Source organism: Corvus brachyrhynchos, unplaced genomic scaffold (assembly GCF_000691975.1).
Source record: "Corvus brachyrhynchos isolate BGI_N302 unplaced genomic scaffold, ASM69197v1 scaffold48, whole genome shotgun sequence".
NCBI lineage: Eukaryota > Metazoa > Chordata > Aves > Passeriformes > Corvidae > Corvus > Corvus brachyrhynchos.
The window spans coordinates 989,019-1,009,553 of record NW_008240027.1 but is presented as its reverse complement, the minus strand read 5'-3'; the positions used below and the strand labels follow the sequence as shown (position 1 = coordinate 1,009,553).

Sequence of the window (20,535 nt, the reverse complement as noted above, 5' to 3'; positions counted from 1 at the left end):
ATATTTATAAACATCCCTGACCTTATATAATGCCAGTCAAAGACTCAAAGAGCAATTCCATACATCAACTGTATTCCAGAGGGGGTTTTTTTGGTTTGTTTTTATTTATGAAAATTAGGAAATAATATTGGGAGCTAAAAAGCAGGAAAAAAATTAATTTTCAGACTTAGTTCTGAAGGTTTATGCCGTCTTACCTGAAAGCACATGAGAGAATTTATAGAGATTGGTGCCAAGGAATATAAAGGCCAATTTTCCAAGGTGCTAATAGTACTGAAATGTCACTAAAGTCAATGGAAACTCAGGTTATTTTGCACTTCTTAGAAAATGTTTGAAAATAGTGAGTCCATAACAGGGACCTTGTGAAATCACTTGTGGCACCTGTATTCCCCTAGCAGAGCAAATATCAGTGCAGAAAGCAGAGGTTATTTTGAAGTAGAGGGGTGAAACCAGCTGCAAGGAAAAAGAGGAATTATTATTGGCACCATGTAGCATGGTCAGACAGCATGCATTCACAATATGAGTCAGTACCACAAAAGATAATACACATTAATATGTGTCACCTGAATAATAAATCAGAATATTTAAGGTTTGGGTTTTTTTAAATAACGTTGACCAATGTCCAAATGTATTAAAGGTTTACCAAAAAAGTTTCCCAAATTCAACACATTATGATTCCATAAGAAAACAAGTTTTTTCAGCATGGCACGAAGTGTCACAAATGACATTTCTGGGGCTGCCAGTATTTCACTATACATGGACTAATATTTTTACCTAGGTGAACATAGAAAAACATTACCTTGGACAGATGAGAGTACTGGAAATCTGTATCTTTTTGAAGCCCTGGTACTTCAGTGAGAGCCGCGCATGGGGCTGAAATGAAACACCCATTTTTCTCAGTGCTCTCCATTGCCACCAGCCGAACTCTGCTGATTCAAGAGTAACCCAGCCTGTGGTCAGAGAACCTGGTTGTGCCTCAAGTACCTCATCTAGAAGTTTCCACTTACGTGGCTGAGGTTACAAATTCTCTGGGTTAACACACTTGCAAGAGTAGCACAAAAGATGCCACTTGTCTTACTTTAGTTTATGGGTGTTTATTATGTATTAGCATTAACATGGTTATTTGCATGGCAGACAGATTTTTTCTTTTTTCATTTCTCCCCACAGAAGTTCTCTAAAATACTTTGTTCTAAGACATTCTTATAATAGCGTGCAGATATAAAAAATATAAGTTCCATTAGAAAAGAACAAATGATAGGGAAAAGGAATACACAATTTAAATAAACAAAATCAGCATGTCCTACACAAAGATAAGAATACTCCCTAGGAGAATGTTCAAAACTTTGCATTTGTTCTTGCTAATTATACACTTCATCTTCAAACCCAGAAAAAATGCAAAATCTTTTTCATTCATTTTCCCCATATATATAGCACATCTATTAATAAAATAATCTTTGGCTTTAGTAGAATACATTTTACAGCCTGATAAGCATTGCATTACACACGAAGTAAAATGGCTGTATCATTTACTATGCGCCTCTCATTTAATGTAATATCTGTAACAGCCTGCATCTTCTCACAATATTCTAACTTTACACTACTACAAAACACAATTTCATAAATTGTAAGGGTCTGTACAAATGGGAATGTATTTTAATACAGAAAACTTGACACTATCACTGCACTTTTCTTCAAAAATATTCTTTTCTTTCTTTGACATTTTTTTGGCTTACACAACAGGGTGCCAAACATTTGTGACAGCTTACAATAGAAAAACAATATTGCTTTTAGTTAACAATGTTAGCTATGAATATATATTGACAGCATTTTCACTGCAGATTTGCTGCCAACATAATACAAAGCAAATAGCATTCAATATGTTGGAACACTCAGGGGAATTAAAGAGTTTCAAAAACAAATTTATGGCATTAGGTGCTGAATGCTAAATCTAATGAAAATGCAAATTCAGAAGTATCTCCTGCACATACTTCATGCAAAGGAACACAGATTGGCAAAGTGATAAAATTAAGATTGTTTAAGTCAGGAGAAAATTATGTTAAAATGCCTCTGCTTGTTTGGCTTTTGATAAAGCCAGTTTTACCACAAAGATTAATATTTTTCCAAAATTCTTTCTGCTTTTCTTCCTTGAAGTATATCAGAGAGACATCATAAAAAAACCTCTGAATTCAAAATGTTCCCAAATGTTTTGAGAAAATACAAATACATCATTGTATAATTTTAATATTTGTAGCTTCACTACTAATCATATACAAACCCAAGCATCACTGTTCCCTTGAAACAACAGAAGCTGGGTTTTCCTTCCAAGTCTGTACGTTTATTATTATGTACAAAACCAGCAAAGGAGTGCAGAGAAATTATGATTTAAATCTTATTAAAATACAGCAATGTACTGCAACGTTGTAGTCTCATCTCCTATATATTAAAATGTATTTGTTAAACCAAACATTTATTGACTGTACTTTATAACTGACATGACACTAGTAGTGTTTAAACCATTTACAAAGAAAATTCATGCCGGTTAACAATACCACAATGCCAAGAAAGCAAAAATTGATCAGATTTTGTAGCTCTGGAATATAATTTTTTATTTATTTTTAGGTGAACTTAATACTTATCATCACTGACCTATAAGAAACTGTTCAACACTTCTATCTAACAGTCCTTGTAAGACATGAAAATATTATGTAAGTTTTAAAATAACTTGTTTAGATAGATATAAAATTACATTTTAATAAAAACAAATTCTTCATAGGTTGCACTCTGGTATTACTGAAGGCATTTTGTACTCTAAATAACAAAGAAAAAAAGGAAAAGGAAAAAGAAAAAGTATATGTAGAACAATATTTGGGTTTAAGCACTGAAGTGTAAAATTGTTCTAATCCATAGTTATCAAACCCACTATAACACACAGAAATTTATGAATTTCAGGTTTATTAGAAAGCTGAATGAAACATTTTAGGATTAAGCTTGGCCATCACACACAGTTTTCCATGAGACTCACACTACTTGCATTATAGAATAGCCTAAACTGCAAAATTATACAGTACTTCCCACTCTGGTGAGAGAGCCACAACTCTACATTTAGATTTGCAAAGGAAAATCAGGAGATGCAAAGCTTCACTTTTGCTAAGCTACGAATTTCCAAACACGCTTTCGAGCTCACCCAGTGCAATATGGACCCGTATTCTATAAGCATCAAAGGAGCGGATTTTTTAGAAGCTGAAAGACTCTTAAAATGGTGAAGATGGAGTAAACACAGTTAATTTGTTAACATCTACTCTGTCTCTTTTCACTAACTGTCAAGGAAATCATATTTTACATTTTTTTTCAGAATGTGCTTGGAAAGGATTTCCCAGTAACCTACACTAAATTTCACTGAAGGGTGACAACAGAAATCAATATGTGTCTCTGAAGAATAATCTAGCCAAACATTTACATTTAGAAAATTCATTTGTATCTATGCATGAAAAATTCCTGGCCAAAAAAAAAAGAAATTATCTCTCTGCATACATGCCATCTCTCTGTATAGGCTGATTTTTATAATGAACAGGCTTTAAATCAATAAAATAAATATATTTAGCTCCATGTAAAATAACAATTGACCCAGGTAGGTAACTATATTAACCTCTGCTTCGAAGAAATCCTTCTGCAGCCATAGGGAAGAGACAACCCACAAGGAACAGCTATTGTAGTTTCATCCTGGATATTCCAAAGCCATGGAATTGCCATTCCACATGCCTGCCAGGAAGGATGTTCAGTTTAATCTGGCTATTGAGGCGATTCTAAACCTAACACTGGAGGTACTCAGCATCACTGTCAAATTTGCAGGGCCAGGCAAGGCCCTGCCATGGACCCCACATACTCTGTAGTCCTCTGATTGTGGGATTAGTTTTGCCCACAGAGTTCACAGATCAGAACACGAACACACAACAAGCTGCAAAGCTGCAGTTCTGCTTCCCTGCATCACCCCTGAATATGACATGGACCTGCATGAAACCATGCAAAGGGAAAGTAAAACCTGCTAGGAGAACCTGCACATTGACGTAATAGGTTACTTTTATTAAAGTTGTAATAAACATCTTCTGTGTAGCTTCATGTGAATTTCCAGAGGGACAATGAACACAACACCCTTCAAAAATTATGCTATCCAACTAGAAAAAAAAATAAGTGTTCTGTAGAGGACTACCAGTTCAAGAAAATTTGCCATGCCAATAAAAGCTGATTACAATGTTCAAGGTTAAAGCTCTGAATTCATGGACTTTGGTGTTCAGTAGGACCATATGTACATTAAATGGGCAAAAATTTTGGTAACAACGCTCTTCTCAAAGTTGAAAATTATAATCAGGAAGTGGTTGTCCAATTTGTTGTCTCTTACCTTGGAAAATTATTAGGGAAAAAAGAGACTGGTAAACAGAAGCCACAACCCTGCTCAGTGACTGGCTTAGAGAAAACAAATGTTTTGGGGCAGATTATTTGTATTCCTCATACCAAGCTACTAAAAGCTTCAGAAAGATTATCCTTTCTATTACAATGTAAACGCCATTCAACAACATGCAGTAGATTTAGCAGAAATACATGCAGTTGTTTTAAATGTGTTCCACTGTATATACATCCTCTAGTAAAAGGAGTAATAAAAAACTCATTTCTACTTGAAAAAACCTGCCGAGTTTTAGTACTTACATAACATAATGCATATTTAGACTATCATGTTATTCTGTAAAAGATGTCCAAACAAGATGATTTGATGTTGGAATAGTCATCTCAGAACAACCAGAGCAATGCAAGGTAAAATAATTGTCAAGTCAATCTCTAGCTTACACTTTATTGCAGAAATAAATTGAACTCTGCTCTAGCTTTTTGACACGTAATTCTGATACTAATGGGTTCAAATCCATTTCTCTTTGCTCTCCTTCCTAACAGGAAGCCTTATGTAATACTGTGTCAGAAATCTACCAGTTAGTGGCTAATGTTTCCCTTAAATAAAAAGTCTCTGCCTGTAATAGTATTAACAGCTGCCATCAGTTTACAGTAATGAGCCACAGTTCATCATGGTAGTGCTACTATGAAAATTAGAAGCTTCCATGGAGCTTCTCAATTCACAAAAAAAATTACCAGAGCCATCCTGAGCTGTGGTGTAACAGCAGATGTTGCTAATCCAGGGTGTACAGGTCAGAGCCTAAACTGGGGGAACTGTACTCAGTCATCAGAATCACTCAGCTTATTATTCTGTGTTATATATAAAAAATACAGGAGCTCTATTTTGAGAGTCAGTTTATAAACTCAGTGTTAATTTTCCTTAATTTCTCAAAGCAAAAAATTGCACAGTCATTTTACAGAGTATTTCCCAGCTTCTTCAATTGATAAATTAAAATATATTTTGCTGGAAGAACATAATAATTTAACTATATAGAATGCAATATCTCGGGTAACCTATAGAGTTGTCCAGTTTTAATTAACAGTAAAAACAAAAAAACCAAAAAGCTACAAATCATGGCATTTTAATTTTATTTGCTCCCTAAAAAAATGAAAGTGTTTATCTTAGTGCTTGATAGCTCCAGAGTTTTATAAACTAAGCATATACTTATAAGAACTATAGCAAAGGAAAAAAATATTTAATTGAGATCAGGATGGGATTTTTCTGCAGCATTTAGCATTTTAGGAACTTTGCTCCCTCTGAAATCAATGGGAGACATTGATTATTCTGAATTTTAAAAATTTAAAATTACTCTGAATTTAAAAGATAAGAAAATCCAAAAGAAGGAAAGTTTAAAACATTTCATCTTCACTTCTTCAACGTATGCTTCCACATTCTGATATGAAGACTGTTCAGTAATAAAAGAAAAAAGAAACAAATTTGCATGGAAGACAATTCACTCTGTAACTAAAAAGGGGAGTATTTAATCAGAAATCAGAAAGGTCTTAAACTGAAAGAAAAGTAAGCATGTCACATCACTGACATCGAGATCATCACAGCGCTGATTTTGTTTATGACATCTATAAAGTATTTTTGACATTTTGAGTGACAGACGCCACCATCATAGGAAATTAAGCACACCTGGCCATTAGTTTCCTGTAGGCAAAAGCCACTGTTAAATCAGAAGCATACAGTATGTATGCAATAATTACTGAACACTGGCATCTGAGATGTTCTTACAGACACCTGGAACAGAAAAGGTTTATGAATTTAACACTGGCTTGCCAAGAGTGAATATTTCACCAGGACAGACAGTGTTCTGGTAATGCTGAGTATTTTCTGTGTTTACCAACCCACCTGCATTCATTACTTTTCAAAGGATGATACCTGTCATGACAGCTTTGGATAATTTCATGGAGATGCGCACTATATTGCACTTACCAAAGTTTCACATGCACCCTCAATCTATTCTAAGCACAACTGAATTATTGATCCAAAATAAAATTATACATACTTGAAAGGATTCCAACTTGGAAGAATCATCATTTATAAATCTAATTTTATACATGACCAATATAAGCACAAGTTTCCAAAATGGTAACATTATTTTTCTTCAAAACTGCAGTATGTTCAATTGATTTTTCTTTTTTTAAATGTTGAGACACACATGTAATCTATTTTAAATGTCATCACTTTGTTTCTTATTTAATTATCATTTCATATGGCTTCCTCAGTAAGTGAATGATTACCTCAACTGCTACAGGTATCATCTAACTCTATGCACTTTTGACTTACAATAAAACTGTACCACTTTCCAACACAGGGATCAGGAAAGCTACTTTTAAAAATACAAGGGCTCCTGTGAAACAATCCATTTTGTGCTATAATACAGACTTCAGATAATTCAAACCCTTCCCTTACAAAAAGTTTCAGACCCATATTACCAGGTGCTATGGTACCACAAGGTCTTACAAAAATTTCATCATGATTCTGCCTCCATCCTTCTTTCTCCCATTTTTTTTCAACTTGAAGGACATGTGCTACTCAAAGACATAATCTGCTTTTCCTGTGGTAAAGCTGTTACTAAAAAGATATTGTCCAAATGCAGTCACCTCAGCCTCTCATGTTTCAAGGCAGACAGACAGATATGTGTGCATATACTTATATATAAAATATACATATGCACTCAAATACAGCTTTAAAGGATTTGGCCAGTGCAGGATATGCAGTGCAACATTGTAGTACACAGGGATTAGATTAAACGAAAACCAACTTGAAGTCCAGACTTCTGCTGCTTCTAAATTCTGAAAGGAATCCCAGAGGATGTAAACACATAACTCTTATTTTGCTCAACTGTTGTCATATTTGCTAGTGAACACCAGAGAATTTTCAGTGAAACCATTCTCTAATTCGGATCAATTTTTTTTACTTGATTTTTCCTGATTAAAACGTTTCAAGACAGCTTTGCCTCCTTTTTAATCTTTCTTAGAAAAATGATTATAACTTCAACCTTTATGCAGCATTTGCCTTTCTCCAAGGAAAAATAAATCATGATATGACATGACATGATAATGATGAATGATAATGACTGACAAACCCAGCAACCTTAGATGCATGTCAAAGTTTAAATCTTGACCAAGTTCAGCCACAAGAACTGAAATCCACTACCTGGTAGCTAAGAAAAAGGAAAAACTTCACTCACATATGAAACAAATAAAAAATTGATACTGCTCTAACTAAATCAATACTAAAACTACAGTAAGCTGTGAATGAAAAGTTATAGGAGTTATGCTACTCACAGTTTCATCTTAAAGTCAAAATGGCAATGTGAGCTGGTACTGTGAGCTGATACTCATTTATTTATTTATACTCTTGAATATAGATGGTTCTCAAGAAAAGTATCAGAAGCAAGGAAAAAAAATTAATTTATATGACAAAACAAAAAACTGGGACATGAAAAAGATCAGGTTTTGTCTACCTGTGTAAGCAGTGACTAAAATACCAAAATACAGGAAGAGTCGGATGTCTCTTTCTAGAGTGCTAAAATTTTACATAAGAGTACATGAAGATGGGTAACAGCTGAGGGCCTCCTAAACAGGCAAAATTCAAATAATCTAGTGATTCTCCTTGTAAATTATTATAAACAGCTATTTAGAGAGCTTACAGGAGCTGACCAGAAGAGGATTAATAAATAATTAATGTAAATTATTAATAAATGAGTGATATATACTGCATTTATTAAGAAGGTATCTGCAATGAAACACATTAAAGAAATTATGCATTTAAGATTTGTTAGGAATTGTTGCAAAAAATGCTTTATTCATTCACTTCAAATGTATTCACTTCAAAATTTCAGAACTGTACTCTTTCATAAAAACATGCCCTTTTACATATGCATTTTCCAAATCTAGGTAAGTGCAATATAGCCTTTAATGCACTGCAAAGAAAATATCTGTCTTCTCAAATGAGAAGCTGGAAAGACTATAAGACTTCATAAAGTATCTTGATACCAGTAACTTAAACCCCCAAATGACAGGACAGCAAAGCTTGTCTTCTTAAGAAGAAGAAAGTAAAAAGGTAGCCTGTTTCCAACTTTAGCCTGCTTTTGATGTCATCTTCACTCCATCTTACTTTGGATGCAGCTTCTGCAGGAATTAACCGCACAGACTGAGTTCTTAGGTCAGAAAAAGAGGTTGAGTACCTCAAATCATGCCTGCTTTTCTTTCTTTCCCCCTTCTTCTCCAAAATGTGTCAGTTGGTATAAAGAGAGGCATCTCCTCTCCCTATAAACAATCACAGCTGTAACATCATAAAGAAGCAGTTGTCTGCTAAGGATCACTGAGTTGTTTTAGGACAGTAAGAAGAGGCCTGAACATATTATAAAATCTACTGTCAATAATAAATCTTTCCTGAAAATCTAATCAATTAAAGACAACAGAGATCTTACAGCCTTCTATATTTTACAAAACAGTGTAGGACAAAAAACCATAAAACTCTACAATGACAGCTCCATGCATTCATAATAATGTCCATCTATGATAATCTCTTGTCTTACCTGGGCATCCTGTTTAAATTTCTGAAGAATAGGCTATCCTTTTTCCTGATCCATACCCATACATAACAAAAACCCCAAAAAAATTCATGAGTCAAAATTCTAGTTTCAGTCCAACAGAAACTGAAGTAACAGAGAGAATGCCTTTGAAGTAAATAACATTTGGTTCCTCGATTTTAACCTCAATCTGGATTGATTTATTAACTGTAAGTAATGATCAAATCCTAGCTGCCAAATATCCATTCGTCTCCTCTATCCTTCTTGGTATATTTTGTCAGTACCTTTGCGATGAAGAACTCCAAATGTGTTTATCAACACTTACAGAACAAAATTTGGCACTATTAGGAAACCCCTTCTGTTGGAAATTCTTTTTTTAATCTCAGTGAAAATACCATTTCTCAACATGATTCATCAGACAGCAGAGCTGCTCAGGGTACACACACACACACAGAATTTGTCATGAGGCCTAGATGTGCATTGCTTAGTGGTGTAATATGGCTGCTGCGTGTTAAATCAAAAATCCTCAAATATTGTCAATCCTTTCATGGCTTTCTTGTATTTAACTCTTACCTCTTCTCAAATTGCTCAAAAGCAAATTTTCCAGGACAAAGATCATCTTTTTTTGGTGTGGTTATAGTATCTGGAAGAGGGAGTGTCAATCACTGGAGAAGAATTTCTGTCTATGGCCCTCAAGAACAATAATCATTCTTTTCACCTGTAAAATCCTCCCATATTGGTATACCAGTATGTTTTTTATTATCACACGTACACACATTTCTTTTTTTCCCAAAAAGCTCAAATGAATCACTGTTAGTAATAGCATTAAAGCCATTCTAGCTCAGAGGTAAACTTGCACCTGAAGCACTGTGTATTTAAAATACTTGAAATGCAATTGGGAGATGAAATTTGTCCATCCAATTTCCGGCTGCACAGAGAAGAAATTTAGCAAAATCATAGATGGCGTTTTAAGGGCCATGGCTGAAGTGAATAGGAAGGAAATCCTACCCAGTAAAGAGCATTATCAGGAATAGAGAGCAGCCTGTGACACGTATATAATTAGAGAAATTGGAGGCTTTGCCCATGAGACCATGTGTTCCACAGCAAATCCTATTTCCTTCACTCTCCCTTTCATGGATACGTGTAAATCATAAAAGTCTATGTGTTTTCCTTACATGTAACATATCAGTTTCTTTTTTTCTTTTCCAATATTGGTGTTAATTGAATTCACCAAACAAGGAACAAAAAACATCATAGCTCAGATCTTTTTAGACCAACTGACTTGCAAGTCAGAAACCATATAAGTAGACCAAAGGAACATATTTTACATCTTGCAGGTATCTTATATGATGGTTCTTTTCCCCCCATAAATGTAAGGCATTAGCTACTTTTTTTAATCTTTTTTCCATGTTATAAAAAGTATAAAATAAAACTGACAACATAAGATGTCTTACGTAGAAGTCCAAGTCATAAGGAGGAAGAAATTAATTTACCAACTTCCAAATTAAAAAGAGTCTGTTGGTTCTACTTCAACATAGGGAAGTGAACATCAAATAAACCAAGTTCATAATAACATTCTAAAAATAATTCTGGAAATATTAGGGCTGTCACTGGCATGGTACAGAACTTAGCTCTATTACCTGTGAAGCACAACAGTAACCTCAGACATACGTAACAGGAGCAAGGAAGCAATCACTCCGAAAAAGACTTCTGTATGATAGGGAAAAACAAATTAGGCCTGAGTTTCCATAGTGATACAGCAACAAAAGGCTGCTGCAATTTCCAGCTGTCTATAGTGAGGCAGTAACAGAGAAAAGGCACTAGAGCCCCTTCTCTGTAAATTGGGATTAGCACACTCAGAATTATCCATTAAATTTTAGTTCCGCACTATAAAGAAAATATTGAAGGAACTGGAAGAGGAAGAATAACAATAAAAACAAGAAGTTCTGCAAGAAGCAAAATTACTAAATGCTATGGATTTGGATTTCATGGTTGGATTCTCTGGTATCTTAAAAATGCAAATTCCAATGAGTACTTTCTCCTATTCATCTCCTCTGTGGATTCTCTGATGTTTAATAAGAAATGATCTCATACTATAGCCTGTCTGCCAGTGGGAACACTAATGGGTCTCTTGCCCATCTGGCAGCCTGTTTTCCTGAAACTTACAGGAATTCCTGTCCAGTGGTGCTGAAACTGGCCAAGAGTTAAGAAGCTATTGAGGGAGAAAAGAGAGGAGAGGGATCAGCAGCCATAAAAAAACCTAGGCCAGCAAGCAGACAGTGTGATCATATAAGCTTTGCTTCCTTGGGAAACTGGGCTAATTATCAGAGGACTGAAAGATTCACTTACAATGAAAGTCCAAAGGCCCCAAAGCAGAAAAATACTTAAAAGGTAAAGTGGTCTATTGGATATAGGGCTGAAAGAACCAAACATGATAGCTAGGTTGAGACACAAATGATGAGGAATGTTATAATTTACAGAAATATAAATGTTAGCCAGGGATGATGAGGATTTATTTGTACCAAGAGGAGTTATTACTAAGCAGAATTGCAACCGGGAATTGTGGGATTAAATAAAGGAAAGCTTTAGGCTAAAAATCAAGCAACACTGTAAGTGAGAGGAGTCTATAAAACAGTTTTGAGACATAGGAAATGGAAGCTCCACGACTTAAGAAAATTAAAACTGGAATGCAAAGAACCTGTTTTCTTATGGAACAATAATGCATGGATGGTAAAATTGGCTGGAACGTCTAACTGGTCTTTCTTTTCATTTATCAGTAGATTAATAAAACAAAATAATGCACTAATAGATCATATATAAAACAAAAGTAGCTACTCTTTATGAGTTCTCATCCAAATGGCTAAAACCAGACCTAATACATATAAATGTATAGGTGTGCCTTCCTCGGACATTGCCTATATAATACATCAAAAATAAATACAATAGGATGCAGGTAATGATTTATAGAGGGCTATTAAAATATCTACTCCTACACATAATGTGATCAAAGGTACTCTGTATTAGTGCAACATTTTTAAGCAGTACTGAATAGTTTGGGTTTCATTGTTACTGTTTTCTAGGAAAACATAAAATAAATTAATCAAAATGCAGAAAACAGATTGCATTACACTGAATGTTTGATGTAGCAACTTCTAACTTTCATTTAATATAGCTGAGCTGCAATGACTAATGCTGCCCATGGCCTGTAGTACAAAGACCTAAAAAGGGTTCCAGACTAGATTACATCCAGGCAGGTCCCATTTTAACGGAAATTGGAGAGATGAGAAAAAGATTATAGGAGCACACATTATAAAAACAGACCTCACAAGCCAAACTTAATAGTGAAACCACTCTCTTTCATGTAGACAATCATGAAAACAAATATCCTGTAAGCACTAGATATATATTGTATCTTTCTACCTGATCTCTTTGCCTCCTTGAGACAGATTCCCATTCATCTCATGACTATATAATTTGATCATAGTTGGGTAAGGCACAGCAGGGGAAAGGGTCTGTCTGATAAAGTATCAGGCTCCAGGACGATAGATAAACAATTTCATCATTTCCAGTTGTAACAGGAATGGTACAGTGGTGGATACTAAGATATTAGTCTCGTAGGAATACACATATCAAGCTTCTGCAGTTTTTTTCTCTTACTAAATATGTTTTATTTCCAATAAGTAAAAATGACAGACTGATCCTGATAAACTAAGGCAGGCCACCAGAACAAAATTCAAGGTGCTTGTGAAAAGTGAAATGAAATCCCTTTTTTATTTTTCAATGTGAGTATATAACTTTGTAATTACACAAGTGAAAAAATAGAGCAAGGAAGTTTCTTTCTCAAGGGGAATTTTTACTGCAAAAAAACATTATTTAAAAGTAAGTGAAACAGTTGCCTATCAATTTGCTTCACATTTAAACCTCCTCTTTCACAAGCGACACGTTGGCAAGCAACTCCTCTGCTACAAGTCACTAGGGAAATGCCTGTTTGCAAAGCTACCTCATTGTTCTACATGTATTAAATGAAGGCTTGAGTGATAATATTTGAACAGCTATGATGGACTTTTTTGGTACATTAACACACATATTCAGTTGGAATGCAAAAACACAAATACATGGCAGCCATTACTAATACCAGCTCTGTTAGTTGGCAAAGCTTATACTGTCTGCAGTTACCTCCTGTCTTGCATTGCTGAAAAGGACAGTCATACCATACCAATGCTGATACCTGCTTTATTTTATTTGTAAAAATTCAAACAAAGATATATTTTAGAGCAATTTTTAGTTCGCAAACCCTGGGTGTCATCTTTTTTGTTAAAGAAAATACATTCTGAAGTAAGCAATTTTTAAAGCTATCATACCATCTAATTTATTATCACTTACCTGCGATTCTTTCACGTTTTCCACAGTGAAGTTGAACCAGACTCGGAAGCGTGGGTTGCAGGTATCTGGCCTAATGAAGAGGTCATATTCAAACTCCGTGACATGGTCCACCCGGCCAAGGTTCCCTACCAAGGACAGATGAAACAGGATGTGTTTTAATGAATGGCTGATCAAATCCCCAGGAACTACACTGAGAAAAGTTTTTAAAACTTCTGCCTCTGTTGGTTAAAATATGCAAGTACAAAAGGCCTCGCAGCAGTTCAGAATTATTTTTTAAAGGCCTAACTGTAGTCATAGAATAAAATATATAGCAGTAAGCTACATGCATATGAATACACCAAAAAGAAGACAACACAGATTTTTATTACTCAATCAAATTGACCTTTTGTCTCCTCTTATCTGAATATTCCAATTATGTGTCCTAATATCCTTTTAATTGCTTCCTTTTTCTTTTTTTCCCTTTTCTAATTATGCCTCTGCACCTCTTTTAGCCCCCACCTGTATGGATTTCTTTCTTCCCAATTGCTGCTCTTGTTCAACCCCCTGTAACATTAAAGCCCCCAGATTTCCCCCTGGCCCCTCTGGCTGTTCCTCTGAGCATCCCTCTCTCCGCACAGATGGTCCAGCCTTCATCTCCTCTGTGATACAAAAACCATCTCAGTCCTTTTCCTTTACCATTTACAGCCACTATCACCTCCTTCCAAAGACACAAATGAGATTTTGCCTCAGCTTGTTCCTAGTGAATTTCATGGAATAGTATTTTTAAGTATAGTCAGAGCTACATTGTCCCCTATGGCATTATTCAGCAGGCAACCACACTGGCTATAGAAATGAAGTTCAGCACTGGGAAAACCCACTAAGTGCTTTTAAATTGCTAAAATGGCATTTTTCCTTTGAAGTGTGCCAAGATTTTTAGAGACAGGGTTTAGACTGTCCATTTCATTTATACACTACAAAAATAAGACTACATTTTCCTGATCCAATCCAAAACCCATCTCATCAGGTCTTGTAAGACAGGGCCATGTTTTAGCTTGCATGCTAAATTATATTTCTTTCAAAAAAGTAGCACTGAAAACCTGGGTTTATGGTTTCAAATATATTTTGGGGTTGGAAATATACTGTTGGGTTCTAATGTGTATTTATAAGGCTATTTGAGCTAAACAATTCCCTGCTCAGCAAGTCCCACTGCAGTCAATAGGACTGTTCTCTGGTAACACGCTGCTCAATACTAGCACAAGCAGCAAAATTCAGCTGATCTGCTGCTCTGGGCTGGAAAAGAAGCAGGAAAAAGACATTTTTAATTCTGTTTATCAATATTTCCAGGATTTCTACCTCATCCTAAATTGTTTCTGGCTTTACTAATGTAACATGTTTAATCTTCCCTATTTTTAATGTTATCCTCTACTTTCCTACCCACATCCTTCTTTTCAGAAGAAAATTCTCTCCACTGCTTCCTTCTGCAGAGCTTCACTCCACACTCTCAATCTGTTCCTGAGGGCTCGCCTCAAGGAGACACTTAGCATTGGAAATATTGGAAAAACCAGCCCTTTTACAGAGCCAGAATGCCTCTGCCAAACATATATATAATGTCACCTGCTGTGGCAGGGGTCGGTGCCCAGGTGCCGGCAGTGGGGCTGCAGGCCCAGCTCTTGGAGAGGCCGCGCTGCCCCTGCCCATTCCAGCCTTTTCCTGACACTCCCAGCCGACTCCAGAACGGCCTCACCCATGGCCCAGCCCACACCCTCAGCCCAGCGGGTGAAAATGTGTCCAGTGAAGGGCAAAATCCTACACAGGCAGAGGGGCGAGGGAGCCTGAGGAGAACCGAGGATCGAGGAGGAGGAGGAGGAGGGAAGGGGGTGCCCTGGGAGCCAGGACAGAGACTCCCCTGTGTGTCCTGTGGGGAGAGGCTGGAGCAGGTGGATGTCTCCTGGAGGAGCACTGGCCCACAGAGGACCAGGCGCTCCTGACAGGACTGCGGCCCTGGGAGGGGAAGGGAAAGGCCCAGGGTGGAGCAGGGGAGCAAGAAAGGATCAGCGGCAGAGCGCTGACCCCAGCCCTCAGCCCCTTGCACTGCTTCTTGTGTGGGGAAGTTGATCCTGGGAAATGGGGAAGGGCAGGGAGAAGGCATTGTTTTAATTTCTCTTTGATTTTTACTATGCAAACCTATTTTAACGGGCAATAAATTAGTCTCCCCACAGCGGAGTCCGTTTTGCCTGTGGAGGCCTCTGGTGAGCGACCTCCCTGTCTGCACCTCAACCCATGAGCTTTTTCACCTTATTTTCACCCCTGTCCTGGTGAGGAGTGTGGGTGAGAGAGTGTTGGGTGGGCAAGGCCAACCCACCACAGCTCCTGGCTTTAGCTGAAGTCCCTGACACATCTGAGCGCACGTTTTGCCACAGGGGTCAGACCCATCACTTACTGACAACTGAGTTCAAACCTTAACGTAAACCATGATTTCCTACAGATTATTATCCAAAGTAAATAAGAATGGTAAAACCAAGCAATTGCATAGTAATACCTTTAATTAAGTGACTTCATTTTGCTGTATTTTTCATTAAATGCCTTGCGTAAATGACATAGCTGGGATAATAATATTCCTTGGATATTTCAGGATTTAGGTGGTCCAAGGTATTCATCCCAAAAGTTTAGATTCCAGTTGCCTCATAGGTCACAGATTAAGGTCTCTCTGGACAAAGTTTGGTGTGTGGATGTCCTGAGCCAGCCTGAGCTGTGCACAGAATCCTGGCAGATTCTCTAGGGTTAAGGCAGCAGGCTGGATGAACACAGATGGTGGACTAGGTCCATCTTGTAAACAAATATTTATACCTGCCTCCCAGCAATCTCAGCAATTCCAGGTACGGATTATCTGCAGCACAGAGCAGAGGTGCAAATTTTGATGGAATTACTCCCAAAGAAGGACACAGAAGCAATTAAATTCATATTTAAAGTTCAAAGACCATTAAAAACTTGTACTGCATGGCATAGGAAACTAAAAGATTATTAAGTGAATAATTAGAACAAAATGAGACCTTGATTTTGACCTTTTGCACATTTCAGTTCCTTTTTCAACATCAAGCTAACTTGAAGTGGATGGGGAACAGATGAATCACTTAGAACCACTTTGCAGAGTCCACAGGATCCCTAAACCAGCACTGGAGAATTGTACTGATGTCAAGGGAATCGTGGATGGTGAAGAGCTGGTGTGCTGGAGCCACTGCCATCCAGTCTGCTCTGGAAAACCCATCTCAAATCCAGCAGAACCCTTAAAATTTAATCAATGGTGTGCTAATAACCCCAATATTGTTTTCTCTTTTGATTTGAATACTCCTGCGCTGGTTTGAGACAAATTTGGAGGAAATTTGTCCCTTCACGCCCTTCACTCCTAATGCAGTATTTTTTCCTTCTGTGGGTTTATTAGTTTATTATTAGTTTTTGCCTCTTACCAGGGTCCTTCAAAACACACATCAGCTGCCATTGTCACCTGCAGCCCTTTGCAGTTTGGTGTCATTTGGACATTTCATTAGCCCACTATTTCTTGTCTGTCCTCCAGATGCTAAAGAGGCTGAATTGAGCACTAATGCCTTCGGTAACTAATTCAACAAGTTCCTCATGCTCAATAGACTATTGTTTGTAATATCACAGCCTTTGCTCACAATCTGTCAGCCTAATTTCAGCCCACATAGCAATGTCATTAAACAAGACGGCAGTTTTGGTACAAAGAAGCCAAGAACTGTAGGAACAAAACACCTCCTCGCTTTAAGAGATGCTTTGTAGAAAACTGATAAAGCCACAGAAGAACATTTCTTGGTGTCCAAGAAAGGATATAAACTTCCCAATGTTAATCTCATAAACAAACTGAACAGGTTTTTGTACTGCTTTCACAGCGCTGTAGTCATGGGCAATTGATTTATTCTAATGGATGAGAATTATATTCCAATACCACAGGTAACACAGTGACATGCATTAGAAACTATGGAACAGGAATTAAAACATTGATTACAGCATTCCATTTAGATATTAAGCCATTTTCACACTGAATATAAACATTTTTTCTTAAGTGCAAATCACTTCCAAGCTGATTTTTTTTTAATATCTGTAAAAGGTTCCATAATTTTTTTTTTCTTGCCTTTTTGCTAAATATATAGCAAGAGAGGAAACTATTGAGTAAGTGGGTAGACAGCAAGTGCCTCTTGTGTCCCAGGAATCTCTGTGCAATTCCACAATGCATACCCTGTGCTTTGTAGTACCTGCAGCCAACAGTTTCTGTGCTGAAATGATGACAAATGTAAGAGAAAGCCAGATAGAACCAATTTTGTGTAATGTACCTACCAACAGTTTTCAGTCATGATACAACCACTGTACAACCCTTCATGTGCACAGTTCTTATTCCGTGTACATTGCCAGTCTGGTAATTTGTGATAGCAGTAAAAGAGTCTGTTCACATCCCCATTGGTTAAGTATATTCTTTTACAATCAGAGAAAAACATCTCACACTACTAAAACATCAGCTTTGCTTTACTTCACTTTGAGTTCATGCCCACATGAACTCATCACCACTCCATTCCATAAATACAGAAGTCATATATATGAGATTATACAGCATTTTCCAAAGCCTCATCACTCCATATCTTGTGATTAGCACTATGTTTGGGGGTAACATTACAAAACACAAGATATTAATGTTATTGAAGGTACATGTATGATTAATGAACTGATTGAGTAACATGACCTGCAAGGGAAAAAAAACAACAACATTATGAGCAATAAAATCTGAACTGGTTGGCATTCTAAGATAATTCTTGTTTAACTTTTTTTTTAATAATCTAGGTGCACATCTGGATGTCAAATAACTTTCTGACTATATCTTAAAAGTAAAACAAGCAATTTATTAGGGTAGCCAGCACTTTGCAAAACACTTTGGATTTTCTCTCCTATGCACTCTGAAATTAGTTGCAGGGTTTTTTTCTATTATTATTTTACTTTACAGAAATATTAGCACAGATCTTTTTAAACTGATGGGAAGATGTGAACAAATCAAATTCCCAAATGTCTATAAGCTGACTTTCACTTAGCCTTGGGGTTTGTTTTTAAGACACACTCAATTTTCAGTCACAGTTCTGTTCAATACTCTTAGCATACTGAGAAAAGAGGAGACATACTTTCCTTTAATCATTCAAGCTGAAATTCCTAATTATATTTGCTTAAATTGCTTTACAGAGTAATGTTTAGTGCAATGCTCTCAAAATGTGAATAGTGAAAGGGGTCAATAGCATGTTTCAAGTTTCTTTAAAAGTCAGAAAAAAGCCCAATGATACTATTTTATTAATCATGCAACATACACTTAGTCCTCATAAAATATTAATGTATATTGCTTCCTACATCAATAAAAAGTGTACTTTACACAAAGAAAGAAAACCTGCTTAAGAAAACGCTAGCTAAAGTCACTAAACATTCTAACAATTATCATAAAAATGCTAGAAAATAAAATATAGATATGTTAAGCAATCCTAAAATCTTCTTAAACCACACATTGTGCTTGCCTACAGAGAATTTTTAAGATGAAAAATAGACCTTGAGGGTCTTAGACAAGCCTGAGGCAATATAAAGAAAAAGGTCAAACACTCTGCTAAAAAGGACCGTTATCTTCAGAACAACAACTTATCAGCCAGCTTGCAGCCCTGCTTATTTACAGTTATTGGTCCCAGAGGAAGTGCACTTCAGCGCAGGGCGCGATTACTTTGTAATGAGTTTGCCAGAAATGGTAAAGGAAACTAATTTGTAACAATGTGCTGTTCCCGGCACATGAACTTTCTCAGACACTTTTTTTTGTCCGGCCATGAATAACTAACTTCAAGCCTCCCTAATAAGCAGTGAAAACAGAAGTGCTCTAAACCCGACTGAGTCGCGAGCGTAAATGTGCTGAAATATCAGTGATTATCCCTCTCAGCTGTCCATTACAGTACTCATGATGACCACCAATTCCCCTGTGGTGGATGTATAGAATGCAGGTTTCAGGGGGTGGATTTGCACATGAAAATTAACACCATTTGGAAGAAAATAGCCTGCACCTGTCACAGATTAGCAACAAAAGGTCAAATGCCTCCTTTTACACCTAGAGCACTTGCATATTGTATGCCTTGCTTATAGGAGCCTAATTCTAGTTTCTTAATTCAGAAAAGTGAGCACCATGGTGAACTGAGGAGAAAAAAAGAATTAAATCTTGGCTAAAAGCTATCAATAAATCTATTGATCAAGATACATATGAATGGAAGTAGCTGAGGCAATCTCTGTCTCTAAAAGAGGTAGTTTTTCAAAAGAGAATTACACAAAGTGCTCTTCTGTTTTTGTCAATATGCTGCCAGGTTTTGAAATGCTATTTTTCATCCACACAATAAAAATCTTGACAAGTAAGCAATAGAAAATCACTAATACACTTGCAGCTGCATTTCAATCTATACAAATTCTTTAAACAAAAACAACCAAGGAACAGATTGGAATATACATCATTTTCAGTTGAACCTGGGATCAAGTCCAAGATAGCCAAACAGCATTAATCTATATTTCATGCAACTCTGTATTTCACAAAATAAGGTAAAATGTTGAATATGGAATACTCTTGATGGAATTCATCCTTATAGATCATAAAACACATTGAGATGATAATGCAAAGAAATTTCATCAATATGTTCTAAATGGAACAGGAACTACAGGGACTGAGATCTGTAAAAACTTCTCTCAACTGAAAGATTAGGTATCTTCTGAAAGGAGTGCATCTAGGAATATCAGATGTAAATTCCCACTTGCTTTATGGTCTTTGTCTGCGAAAAGAATTCATAAAAAATAGTTCGGCAATAAGTCCTAAAGAACTTCTAAATAGTATTTGAATTCTAAATAGAAAAAGAAAAATCTAATTAAATAGTGATGATCTCTAACACCCACAACAATTTTTGCATCATGTCCTAGATTCCTGCCCAGAGCATACATCAGCTCAAGATATCTGAAACGACAAAGCACGTGATTTGAAAAAAGACCATACCATAAAAAAAAAAATATATAACACCTGCAAATTATAGTTTAAATTATTAAAATTGCACATATCAAGCTCTGCAACACAAAGTAATATCTACACTGCCACAGTTAAATCAATGTTCTGCAGAAAAATCCTCAGTAC

General features: G+C 36.4%; 1 protein-coding gene across 1 annotated transcript in view; it reads right to left on the bottom strand.

The window, feature by feature from the left end:
* The window catches only part of AGBL4 (ATP/GTP binding protein like 4), a gene marked incomplete at its 5' end in the record, with an annotated part of 872,835 nt that overhangs the window by 829,955 nt on the left and 22,345 nt on the right, over nt 1-20,535 (bottom strand). The window contains one exon of the mRNA XM_017743442.1: nt 13,365-13,489. Within this exon, the coding sequence (XP_017598931.1) occupies nt 13,365-13,489 (125 nt within the window). The remainder of the gene's footprint in view (nt 1-13,364; nt 13,490-20,535) is intronic.